The following is a 12,931-nucleotide window of genomic DNA, read 5'->3' as shown; positions in this document are numbered from 1 at the left end:
TGGTGCTTTACCAGAACCAGTTGGCGGAGAGGCTGCAGGACAGATGCAAGCCAAGCTCGTGGAGACCGAGAAGGTGGCACTGCTGGATGTCTCCATTACACTGGGGCAGACTTTCGGGGCGACCACTGATGTGAGCCTTGAGAAGTCCCACAAGGCCACGGAGGTCAACTGAAAGTTTTTGCGCCTTCCGGCTTACAGTCAGTGCCCAAGGTGGCATGCGCAGCCTGCTGGGGTAAAAGGGTCTGAACACTGCCCTCCACCCCAGAGTAGGCAAGCAGACAGAGGCAGAGGCAGAGCCAGCGGCAGGGGACCACCGCAGGCCAGGGGTAACCAAAATAGTGAAATAGTGGATCACCAGACAAACTGCCAGCCTCCAGATGACATGAGATATTTGTGATCCACTCAATAATGTGTTCTAAAGGAGGTCCATCCCAAGGTTCACCCACATTAAATAAGCAGTTATCCATACATGCAACACTCTCAAAGACATACAGAAAAGCAGTCGGGTGGACAGACTGCAGCCTTCATATACCCTGAGGTTATAATGCATTCCATAAATTGTGCTAAGGAAGGTCCTTCTCTAATATTCAATTGTTCACTGCCATAATAATACAGTATTTAAGACCCAACATGACATAGCAAGCAACACAAAAACTTGTTAGTATGTATGCTAAATATACTTTAAGTTAAGTTTTTGCTTTGTCAGTACTTACAAACCCTTTGATATTAAATGATTTGCAGTTTTACCGTGTTCTGACGAATGGACTAATTTCCAGTGGAAATTTCCTGGTAGCCCCATCAGTTGTGCTTGTGCTCATTTCTGTTGCTGAATTTACTAAAAAGCCACCCTCTCCCCAGTTATAATTGATTGATCAGCAGCAGAGAAAAGCATGGTTTCCGATTCGGTTGTAATTCACTTGATTGATTACAGACTTTTTCTAGCCCATATTTTTTAAAGAAATGCACAATTAACTGGAAAACATCTACTTTGCTGGTCTTTTTTTCTGATGAATTACAAGTCTAGCATAAGACTGGATCTGTGCCTCAGTAAAGAGGGCTCTGTTTGAACGTCACATGACAGTGCTTTGCCTTTGCTATGCCTAGCCACTCCTCCGAGCATGGAATGAATCTCATTGTGAACCGAGAACTTATTTCAGGTATTGTAAGCACCAGCCATGGGTATGATCTTATGTTTTCAAGATAAAGTTCAAGGCAATAGTGTGAATGTATTTTAATGCACATAGAGCAACCTGTACCAGGCTACTGTAATGCATTAGCACCCCCCTGCCTCTCATGACCTCAAAGCTGTCCCTTTCATTGTCAATATATCTCATATCCACTTAATTCCATTAAATGATTGGCTGAGGTCCTGACCATTGTGACTTAACATCTACCTAATTCTTACAGATAAATGTAAAGGGTTCTTTTTAACCCTTTCAGCCACTAATGCAAGAACACATCAATACTATTCAGTAATCATAAACCCTAATTAACAATATTGGACTACCTCACATGCTGCTCCATGCTTGTCTTCCAGACATGCTGTGTGAATATATGGGGTACCTCAGAATTCTGTCATTCTACCCTTTGCAGGAGCAGCATCAATGCACAGAGAATGCCAAGGCTTCTGTGCAGTGGTAAAATCATGAATGGAAGGCATGAAATCTATAGCCACAAATGAAATTACGTTTGTGTTTCTGTGTCATGCAAGGGATCTATCTATCACAATAAGCTGGCATGCACACTTTGGTACATTATAAAACTGTCATTACTGTGTAATGATTATTTGTTGACACCAATCATGGTGGTGTTTTTTAGTCTGTGTACAAAGCCTCGTGCAGGAAGGGCATATGATTAGCCCTATTGCACCACCACCTTACATATCTGTATACCTTTTTGTAACCAGCAGACAAATTGCTTTTTTTGGTTTTACTAGTTTTCCTTTTGCAAATGTTAAGAAAACAAGTTTGTCCTTTATCTGAACTTAATAGTTTATACAATATAAACGTTTATGTTTATCCACCGTTTTAAAACAATGATGTGCGTATATAGCTCTTAATTTAAGATTTAGTAGGGTTACTCAAGGTGTTTGTAATAACATTTGTGAAGTACGTTTATATTACAATACGTGTGCTGTATAAAACACGGTTTGCCTGGGCGCGAAGTGGCTATTTTATTTATCTTGACATGAAAAGATGAAATGCAAACAAAACGTGTATATCTGTATCTCATAAACGGATGGCGTCGGTTCCTATACTGCGTTGCTGTGGAAACAGAAGCAACAGCTGTCTCCAATTAGAAGACCGCATCTACGCCAATCCGGAGAAAACGTTACGACCGCCCAGAGCCAATCAAACAGGGCGTTGTTAATGTGTAAGTCGGTTTGAAACTGTCAGAATCTGAAGTGGAAGTTTAGTGTAGGCTGTGGGAAGGAATTTATTCAAAGAAAAAGCATAACGTATTTAAAAAACATCGGATCTAAAGGTATTTAAAATCAGTGTGTGTAAAGCTTGCTGTTTATAATTGTGTGCAAAAAATAATGCAGAAATATCTCATTGTCATTGTAACCTCGTTATTATCGTACTGTGCCTGAAGGCCGCTTTCTGTCTTATTACTGTACTTTGAATTAGTTTGTTTTTCTTTTACAGAACTCTGCAATTGTTACATACTGGTATTTTCAATTACTTAAATGTTGTGTAACTGTAGACCTGGGTAAGAGCGAATGCAGCAGAAAACTGTAACTACAGTAAGCATGGTATTTCTTTAAAGAGTGACTTGCAATATATAAATAGTAAATAACACTGATATAATAAACAGCAATTTTTGAATAGATGTCCTCGGATGAAGAAGGAGCTAGTACGAGTCCAGTGTTGCCCAGAGATTCAGATCGGGGTAGTTCAGTCTCATCAGAACTGCAGGTAGGCTACATCTCATCAGTAACATCTACAAGGAACACAAATGAAAGCTAGATTTTCTTTAGATAGACACGGTTTAACTTTCACTGCTGTCACTTGCTGCTCATGCTTCCACACTCACTCAAACATCAGCTTTACTGGTTTCCATTGCTTCCATAAATAGTATGTTAAATCATAACCATAATTTAGCAACAACAGTTCTGTTACCAGCCCAGATATGTCAAATAAAGGAAGCACCCAGGGTTGGCAATGAAGTAAATATGTTGTTGTTATACTGTGTGTATATGTCTAATTTGTTTTTATTAAGTCAGGCAAATACTCATTTGAGTCAGCCACTGTTAGTTACATTTCCAATCACAGCAAGTTCCATCACTTGTTCTGGTTGGCTTTCACTACTGACCAATATAATATAACACATGGGCAGAATCATGCTTTTCCAGCAGAGATTGAACTAATTTTATTAGTTTTTATGAATGTCATTCAGAAAATATCTTGTAGATGCATATTTGTTTTCTCCCTTTTTTCATTGTATTGATAAATACAATTATTGCAATCTGCCTCATTTATTTGTTCCATATGTTTTCTAAGCTTGTCTGTAAGTGATGTATTTCTTTTCTTTGCTTTTTGAATGCATTCTGTTCCTTGGCTGTTTCATAGGATGAATATGAAGAGCTGCTTCGATATGCTGTAGTAACCCCAAAGTTTGAACTCGGTACCCAGAGGCAGGCCCTGAGTGCTTCGCAACTGACAGCAGATGGGAGAATCTCAAGCTTAATGGATGATGTTCTCTTGCAGAATTCGGCAGGTAGCTTTTATTACAGGTCTTCCTTTTAAGGAGTTAAACCATTATCTTGCATGGGGTGTATATCCCAGCACACAAGTACAGTTGTGTAGCTTGTTAAACCAAACTTTAACCAAGAGATAAGCTGATTTTCAGACAAGGCCCTTCAGCCTTAGACTGGCAGATTTATTTTTATTTTTTATTTTTTTAAGAAGTTTAAATGTGTAATTCAATTTATCTAGTACATTTTTTTTAACTGACTCACATTGTGACCCTCCCCTGCTTTGAAATGTCAACCCTAAAGACATGGAATTGTTTCCATCATAGTATGACGAGAGAATTTGATAATTTGACTTTCTCTGGTTATAAAGATTGTATTTGGGAATGGATTAGAACCTCCTGCCAGTGCTTCTCCTTCAGTCCACATTAACAAATAGATATATCTTATTTGTTCTGTTCTTTGATGTCTGTATGCTGCTGGTTAAGTTTTAAATCCACACATGTTTTTATAGTGTTGTTTGTACTTGTAATTGTCTTTATTGTTTTCCAGGACCCCCCTTGTAAATGAGACCTCGGTCTCTGGGTAAATCTCCTGGTTAAATAAGTAAAATAAATAAATGGACACTTTGGCTTACTGTGCAGATTCACATGTGGGTCAAGTTATGTTTAACAGTCTACACATGTACATTGTATCCAACTAGCACTGTTGCCTGTAAATGACTCCAATTGTGATGAATCAAATGTTGTCTTATCATTCTATTTTATTCATACATCACCAAACAATGAGGTTGCTGTCCGTTGTTGCTATATTTTATTGTGATCAACATATCCTATTGTGATCAACATGTCATGGACTGTTCTACTAGATTTTTCCCATTCATATGTACTCTCTAAAATTAACACGGTTAAAGTCTATTTCTTTTTATTTTATGTGAAAATATTTGTAATATTGTCAGTTTTGTAAAAAAAAAAAAAAAAAAATTTACAAATTGCAATATAAATTAAATGACAACAAATATTAATGTTTCATCAGTGGCAATAAAGAAAATCGCTGTCTGCCTTATCGAAGGCAACCGCGGTTATTTTTTATTACTTTGTTTGCCCGAAGAAAGAAGAAACAGATCTTTATGCATTAGTCAGAAGCAGTGAGTAGTAAGAGGTGATAATAATAATAATAATATAAATAATAATAATAACTAGACAGGCAGTTTTACGGCTCCCAAGCCCCAGTATCAGTACCCGTCTAAGCATGTTTATTTCTCAATGTGCCAAGTTTAAAATCAGCAACTTTAACAGTTCCACAGAAGATGATTTTGAAAGTTTTTTTTTTTCCAAAAATGCATCAGGCGGCCATCTTATTTAACGCACAAATGCCAGTTTTGAAAATGTAAATTTTACTGACACAGGCATGATGGTTTTCAAGTTTGGAGTTAATCAAGTGAACCATTTTTAAACTGAAGAGGTTTAAATATAAGAAGAAAATGTAGGAGTGGCAGCCATATTGTTTCACGAAACATAACCATTTTAACATATTTGTATTCCGCTGTCACCGGGACGATGCCTACCAGGTTTGGAGTCCGTTGGTCAGACGGTTTTCAAATAAAAGCAGTCTGCTGTTAAGGGAGCGTTTCGGTGAAATTTGTGGCAGCCATTTACTGTTGAATTGTATCACAGCAACTTCGGCTTTGCAAGCAGGTTTGCCAAGTGTCAGATCAATCACTGTGCCAAAGAAGAACATTTAGGAAGGTTTTAAGAAGAAATGTTTGGCTTGGAAGCCTAATAATAATAGTGTGCATACTGAAAACCTATTTTACAGTGACCTGCTTGGTAATGCACAGCTAGCATGTGACCAACACTTTTGTCCTGTTTTTGTTAAATATTAAAATGTGTGTTTCTTGTATTATCAGATCAAGACGAAAGCAGACATGAATTACCTTCAGATAGACAGTTAGGAACATCAAGAGTCACAACTGAAGGGAGACCTGCAGCTGCCATGGAAAGAATGGAAGGTAAACAGAGTTCACAGCTTACCATTCTGAATAAACAGCTAAATAAGTTTGGGAGCAGATTTCAGTTGTCCATTTTTGTTGAAGGAATAAAATCATTGTAATGTGTTCTGATACTAACAAAAACAACCTATAGTGAAACTTTGCATAACAACCACCTCCATACAAAGACTGTCAATGCCACATGTTTGCAGTCCCAGTTTGCTTCCAATGACCTTTTAATATCTTAACCATCCTGCTATTATGGGTTAAATCCACCATCTGCAGTTAAAATGTATCAAACCTCTGTTAAATTACCTCACTAATGCAACCAATATACACTGCCAATAATAGTTATTTGCGCTGTTTTCAAGTGAACAAGTAGATTGCCCACATGCACATGCTTCCATAAGAATAATGAAGTGCAAAGGTATTTATGGAGAGGGTAAAGTACTTGTATTACTGTACTTCTAATTTGTGGTAGTATTATAGAAGCACATAAGGACTGAAGTATAATTGCTGTGTTGTAGGTCAGGGGGTGCTATTAAGGACTCCTGTTGAGTCTGATGTGGAATCTGGCTCTAATCTTCATTCACCTGCTCATTCTGTAAAGACCTCATCAGTAAGCGTCTTACCTAGTACCTCTGATTACAATGTGATTATGGAACTGTTTATTCCTGAAAAGAACATGAACAAAATGGAACACTTACTGGATACCTGGAGCAACCAACTAAAGGTGGGTTCTTCTGTTTGTTTAGGTTTTTGTCAAGTACTGTAAATATGATTGATCAAATGGAATTCTCTGTGACATGTACGGTACTGCTGACCAAAATACAGTAATACCTGCACATGTGTTCAAATTGGATGATGGGTATTGCTCATATTGAACATACTACCACAGCTGAGGAAAACATTTATTTTGTCTCAAAGGACATGTGAACAAAACAAGTTCTGGATAAAAGTATTCTAGTGTTTTCTAAAGCCTGTTGAGTAACATGATTTATTGCTGTATTTCAGACAAATGTTATAATTGAGCTGAGAAAATGGAAACTGGCTGTCATTGAACAACACAGACTGCAAATGAAGAACGAAAGAGAAAAGCATGCCGCCCATGTGGCTCGTTTAACCAGCGATATGGACAATTTAAAGGAGCTGCTACATACGTATGAGATCTCGAACCAGAGAAAAGATGAGGTATCAGCTACAAATAATACAAGACCATTGTCTTAATTATCAGCACCAACATGGACAAATATGGGAGAAGGCATTCATTGTATCTTTTGAAATATTTGCATTTTTTTGTAGGTACTTTACCTTCACAATCAGTTTAATCATATGGAGTGTACACACAAAGCATTTACCTTAGTGGCCCAAGTTTTATACCTGTTAAACTGTTAATGTTACAATGTTTCAAGCATACCAGGAGGTATTTTTTTCCCTCAGTTGTGCAAACAGACTGGTGTAAATGCATTAGGAATATTGCCTTAGTGTGCAGATTTATTAATTGTGTCTGCTATCTGGCTAACAGTTTTATTGCAATTCTGTAGAATGTGTTCTGTATTAAAATAACTGTCTGTCAGTATACCTATAATGTAATTTAATTAGGATTATTTCCCAACTTTAATTTATTTGTATGTACTCCTCATTGTACAGTTAGTTGAATAAACTTGTCAAATACATTGTCGACTCCAAGGAAATGTCTTCCCTAACAATAATACCATTTCAGGTGATCTCTAACCTTATCCATGGAATGGAACGACAGAGGGAAAAGCAGGAGCTGATGCGAACTTTCTCTCATTGGAGAAGCAAGCAGTGCGAGGCCAGGGAGGAGGTAGGAGCTGACAGGGAATGAGTTGATGACAGTGATCTTCTAACCTTGCAATGGTGGGGTTTGCAGACTGCTATTCAAAGAGGACTGAGACAAGTGACAGGTTCTGTATTTCACTTTCATTTAATATTAATGAGCTGTCCCAGAACACAGTGTGCAACCAGAACAAAATAAGCTGTGCCAACATACAGTGCTCCCCCTTTATAACGCTGCAGTTGGCAGCCATAGTTAACCCTTTGTGGTCATATGTCAGACCAGGTCCGACATTACAATTTTCCCTTTCTGGTCTGATTTTGGACCCTGTCCAAGATCATCAAAAAGACTTCAAGCACAGGCCTCTAGTCATTTTTTCTCCGGAAAAAGCAGAGAAAACCTTTCAATGGCTGAGTGAGACCGATAAGAGCTGAGACAAGCCAGAAAAAAATGGTTTGGATCTCAGCAATATACATAGTCCCTGCACCACAGACGTAACACGGACGTAAACAAACAAGATAGCTGCTTCCTCATCCAGCACTCAAAGAATATCACATTTGGCAAGCTTTTTGAGATGGTATAGTAATAAAATAATGAATTGGATCGCATTGTTGAGGGGTTTGGTGATAAAACAAGTGATTTATCAGTATGTAAGACTATGAAAAGGTATGTGATAAATACAGTGAACAAGGGGTGGGGTGGAGCTGGAGATGCAGTAGTGAATGTCCTGTTGATATGCAGTGCCTTTTAAACCTGTTTTGCTTTGAATAAAATAACTTTTAAAAAGCATGTGTAAAATAAACAGCGCGTGTGAAAATAAATTGGACCTGACAGGCGCTGAATAAATGGACCGCAAAGAGTTAAGAGATCGTGCTATTTATGTTCCGCCTTATAACGAGAATTCTAGTGTGTAATGGCTTTATGGGGCAAATGGGAGCCATGACCGTACCGCCTTCTAACCTGTTCTGCAGTATAAAGGGGCGCCTTGTAAAGCAGTTGTTTTGTTGGAAGAGGTATTGTACAGTCATACCACAGAGGTGGTGTGTTTTTTTTAGTATTGGTACTTGGTAAAATGAAAAAAAGCTGACCCCATTAATCATATTGCTGTTGTTTACTGCTCTTTACATCGAATATCCACAGAATGCCCAGTCCTTTGCAGTTTGTAAACTGTCTGTTTGCTCATGTTTTAAGGCATATTCAAATGGCCTAGCTGATCGGCACTACAAGCAAATGCTAATGAAGAAGGTGTGGGTGGCTTGGCACTCTGTCATTGAAGTGAAATGGAGAGAAAGGGTGGAGCGGGCATGTCAAGCTAGGGCCGAGGAGGTCTGTCTCCAGTTATCCGCTGATTATGAACGTAAAATTGAAGAAGTAAGTTATAGCTTTCTTTTATATGAACAAGCTCTGATTTTATTACATTTTTTTAATAAATTGCTTAAGTGATCAGCACAGTTGCAATTTCTAAACCAGCACAGCAGTGTAGCCTAGTGGTTGCAAATGAGGACTGGGATGTTTTGTGTCGCCTAGGTTTAAAACTCCCAAAAACGTGTATTTCAGTATAGTCATCCTGGGCTTTGGCTTTAGTCTAGTCAGTTATTCAGCAGAGGCTGGTAAAGATGAGTTGTTTTGGAGCATGTGCCTGCTGTGATTGAACATTATAAATGCACTCAGTTTATCAAAACAAAAGGAAAGTTACAAATAAAGAAGGGTAATAAACTGAAAAGGAAAAAAAAAAGGTTAATCATTGATGCAGGTACAAGCCATCCATGTGGAGAGTACAAATCCATTTAAAAATAAACGCATAATGGTAAAAATGAAGGTTGTAAAGGTTGTGATTTTCTTGTGTATTCAATATTTATTTATTTGTTTTAACCCTCAAAATGTCAGCTTTCTGAAGCACTTGAAAAAGCCAGATGTGAGATCCAGCAGTTACATTCTGAAAGGGAGCGATATGAAGAATCAATGAAGAAAGCATTTATGCGTGGGGTGTGTGCCCTGAATATGGAGGCGATGACCATGTTTAATGGAAGAGAGGGTGGGCTGGAGCATGGTTAGTAATCATTAAGTGGTACACACTTGCATTATTTAGACGGATTTGTTGTCGAGAGTCCATAATAACAGTGGTGATCAAAAAATGATATAGGAAAAAAAAAATAATCTGAAAGATTCTTGGACTTCAAACCCTTAAGTAACCTGAAGTACAAACTGATGGCTGTGTGACCTCACAGGGCAGAACTTTTTAATATTTGTTAACACGTTTTTATATTTTTATATCTCATTTTCTGCTCTTCTTGTGGCCCAGGTGGTCCCATAAAAACTAACACGTGATATAAATATACAGAAAAAATAGACTTCACCTGAGTCAAAGTGAAAATAAAAGATCACTAGCAAAATAAAAGTATTGTTTGTGCTAATGTGGGAAGAATATGTTTTGAAGCCTCTGATATACCTTGATGTGAAAGTGCATCAGATTTGAGATTGTATTCAATGTTTACAGAACCTTTTCCCTGCTCTTTACGGGATTCACCTCTTTGTCATTTTATGTGTATGAATTCAGAGCATCCCTCCCGAAGGGAAGAGCCTGGCTCCAGCATGTCTGTTCATTTTCAACAGCCAGCAGCAACCTCAGCCAGCTTCAGCCCTGTTCACGTTGAATCTGCCCCTGCAACAGCAGCACCTAGTGATACAGAGCAGATGGTACGTGTGTCAGGGAAATGGCAGCCTGTAACCGTACATATGTCACACTTATGAGTGTGTTGCTATTTGGGAATGCCTGGCTGCTTGTTTTTACATGTCTACATAGGTCACACTAGAGGTCTAAAAACTGCTAATCCAGTAATTCCTGATAACATCCTTCTTCAAAGTTATTAAGAGTGTCAACTAATAGCATTAAGACAACCCCAAACTTATCATTTGTATACAAAATAAATATATATATATATATATATATATATATATATATATATATATATATATATATATATATATATATAATATACTGACTGACTTTACTATTCATATTTATAAAAAAGTCAATTTTATATTTAGGCCTACCATTTGTAACATGGATGTTACCAACCCGTTAACTATATATGGTAGAATTACTACTGAAGAGTAAAACTGTAAAAAAAATACCTGAGCAAACGACAAGGGGTCACTGTATGAGCATTATGTTTTCGCTGCTTTTACAGTCACACAGCAGGGTGGAAACCCTTGTTTATGATTTATTTCCACTTCTCAAAGAATCTGTTTATTTCCAGTTCACATCCCATTTTGGATCTGTTAGCGCGCCAGCTAGAACAGCAGAAGGCACCACTCCAACACCATCAACCCACAAACTGGTATTCATAGTGAAATCTGTTTCTTGCTTGTTTTTAAACAGTTTGTTTCATTATACATTTAATTGCTTTTATTGATTTTGTGGAGTATGGTAAATACTCAATTTAAGTGAAAAGGTAACTTTTACTAGTTTTGATTTACATGAGAAAAACTGAAAAAAAAAACGGTATGCATCAGTATTTCATTTAATGTTGTCAATATATGCCACTAGTTATGAATCTTGCAGTCTTTTGCTTATAATGGTTTTAAATGCAATTTAATTTATGAGGGTAAATTGTTAATTAACAGCTCAGAGTTTTTAGTGAGAGATGGAATTGAACCAAGTACTTGGTGTTAATTGCAAATGTTATCAGTTGATCTGGCCCAGCTTGGCTGAACGTTTTTGCATCTTTCTGCAGTCTGTCACCCGGGTTGTGACAGCAGCACAGCAGAGAGCAGGGAAGACTATAACCGCTCGGATCACAGGCCGATCAGACCTAGGACCGAAGAGCAGCAGGATCGCGGGCAATCTCAATGTGATGGGTGTGGCCCCGCCAATGAGTTCAGTTGTTGTGGAACGGCATCATCCAGTTACACAGGTATTATTGACAAATAATCACATTCTGACATTCACAAGTCTCGCTTCATTGGCTGATCTATTTAGAAAGGTAAGATGTACTGTAGTTGTGATTAATTAACAAACATACAGCACATGTGGCGGAATAGAATAGTTCTGCCTGCATTTACTTTGTGTCTTGTGAGGAAACTAGGTATAAATGTAAGGACTGGAGTAGATGAGAGGGGGATTGTATTAATAAAGGAAAAAAGGTGTTGTACAGTAAGGCAAACCCTTATATTATGTCACTTGGGCCAGGAACCATCACAATAGTTACCATCTTGCTAATGCTTTGAGTCACACATTTTAAAGTAATTATTCTAGATTATTTGCTGCATATTCTCCGAATGAACACATTGATAGAGATTCCTAAATACAGATACACTTTACGCAGTGTGTTAATGTAAATGTGTACACTTGTTAACATGTAACACTTAGAGTCACTGTCTGGCTCTGTTCTAATGCCTCACTTATTAAATCCTTGCTTCAGAATTTAGATCTATAGCTTATATATCAAATCAGCCTGCAATTGAAGAAATTGTTTATATTTCATTGTGAAGTTCACAGCATTAAAATGAGGCATCTGTGGGATGTTTTGAAGTCTTTTTTTTTTTTTATTACTTTTGTTTCTCTTAAAGTGTACCTCACAGGTTAACTGGTTGAGAATTGCAGGGCTGTTGAATGACTGTTCTTGGTAATAACCCTAAGGGTTAGGGTTAAAGCAAATTCCTGAACTATTCCTGAAAAATATACTGATGCTTCACTCATAATTCCTCATAGTAGATTCTAAAATTCCTAATGCAGTTTTATTGTTTTAGAGAACTGTTGGCCAGGCGACAGCTGCAAAGTTTCCCCGGTCTGGGCATCAGCCCTCCAGTGCTGGCAGAGTTTCGGGACACAGTGGAAGAAGTCATCAAATCCAATCAATAAAAGTCGTTGAATGAACATATCAGCAGTCCTGAAACTCCTGTATTCTCAGGAACGTTGACGTGTGTGCGCGTGTGTGTTTTTGGGAGAAAGGGCCTGGTGTGATGTGTAAATTACTTTTTATTCCCATTAAATTGTAAGCTTCCAGTTGAAAATTGCTTTCAACCAGCCACAAATCTGCTTTCAAGTTTATTAACAGGATTTACATTTTATATTTGTACTGTTTACATGTTTTCCTATGTGTATGCTTTGATTGTATATGATTATATTTAAACTGTACATATTTTTATAATTTACTATTAATAGCACATAAAACTTGTTAATTTATGAATTACATTATGAAACATTTTGTAATAAAACATTTGCATTTTTTTTTTTTTTTTTAAATTACTGGTGGATAGTGTGCAGATGATACAGTGTACAGTCCCAGATAGCTGCATAACCTTTGGATGGTGTTTTAATGTTTGTCAGGAAAACGATTCACTTTAAAAACATACACATACAATTATTATAAAAAGTATATTAATAATTTGAAGAGTTTATCACCATTTATATTTTGCTGACATGATCTCCATCAAGCTTTAAACC

The 12,931-nt window shown here is 37.4% G+C and overlaps 1 protein-coding gene across 1 annotated transcript; it reads left to right on the top strand.

The window, feature by feature from the left end:
- The first annotated feature begins 2,387 nt into the window (after positions 1-2,387).
- Positions 2,388-12,360, top strand: LOC121313539 (centrosomal protein POC5-like). The gene is made up of 13 exons (XM_041246214.1): positions 2,388-2,484; positions 2,832-2,918; positions 3,573-3,720; positions 5,604-5,705; positions 6,212-6,417; positions 6,699-6,875; positions 7,408-7,512; positions 8,674-8,853; positions 9,370-9,532; positions 10,040-10,179; positions 10,743-10,823; positions 11,220-11,399; positions 12,235-12,360. Exons 2-13 carry the CDS (start codon positions 2,832-2,834, stop codon positions 12,358-12,360), a joined length of 1,695 nt encoding a protein of 564 aa, XP_041102148.1. The 5' UTR covers positions 2,388-2,484.
- Positions 12,361-12,931: the final 571 nt, after the last annotated feature.

Source organism: Polyodon spathula, chromosome 1, assembly GCF_017654505.1.
Source record: "Polyodon spathula isolate WHYD16114869_AA chromosome 1, ASM1765450v1, whole genome shotgun sequence".
Lineage (NCBI taxonomy): Eukaryota > Metazoa > Chordata > Actinopteri > Acipenseriformes > Polyodontidae > Polyodon > Polyodon spathula.
The sequence above is the reverse complement of the archived record's forward strand: the minus strand, read 5'-3'. Positions and strand labels throughout refer to the sequence as shown.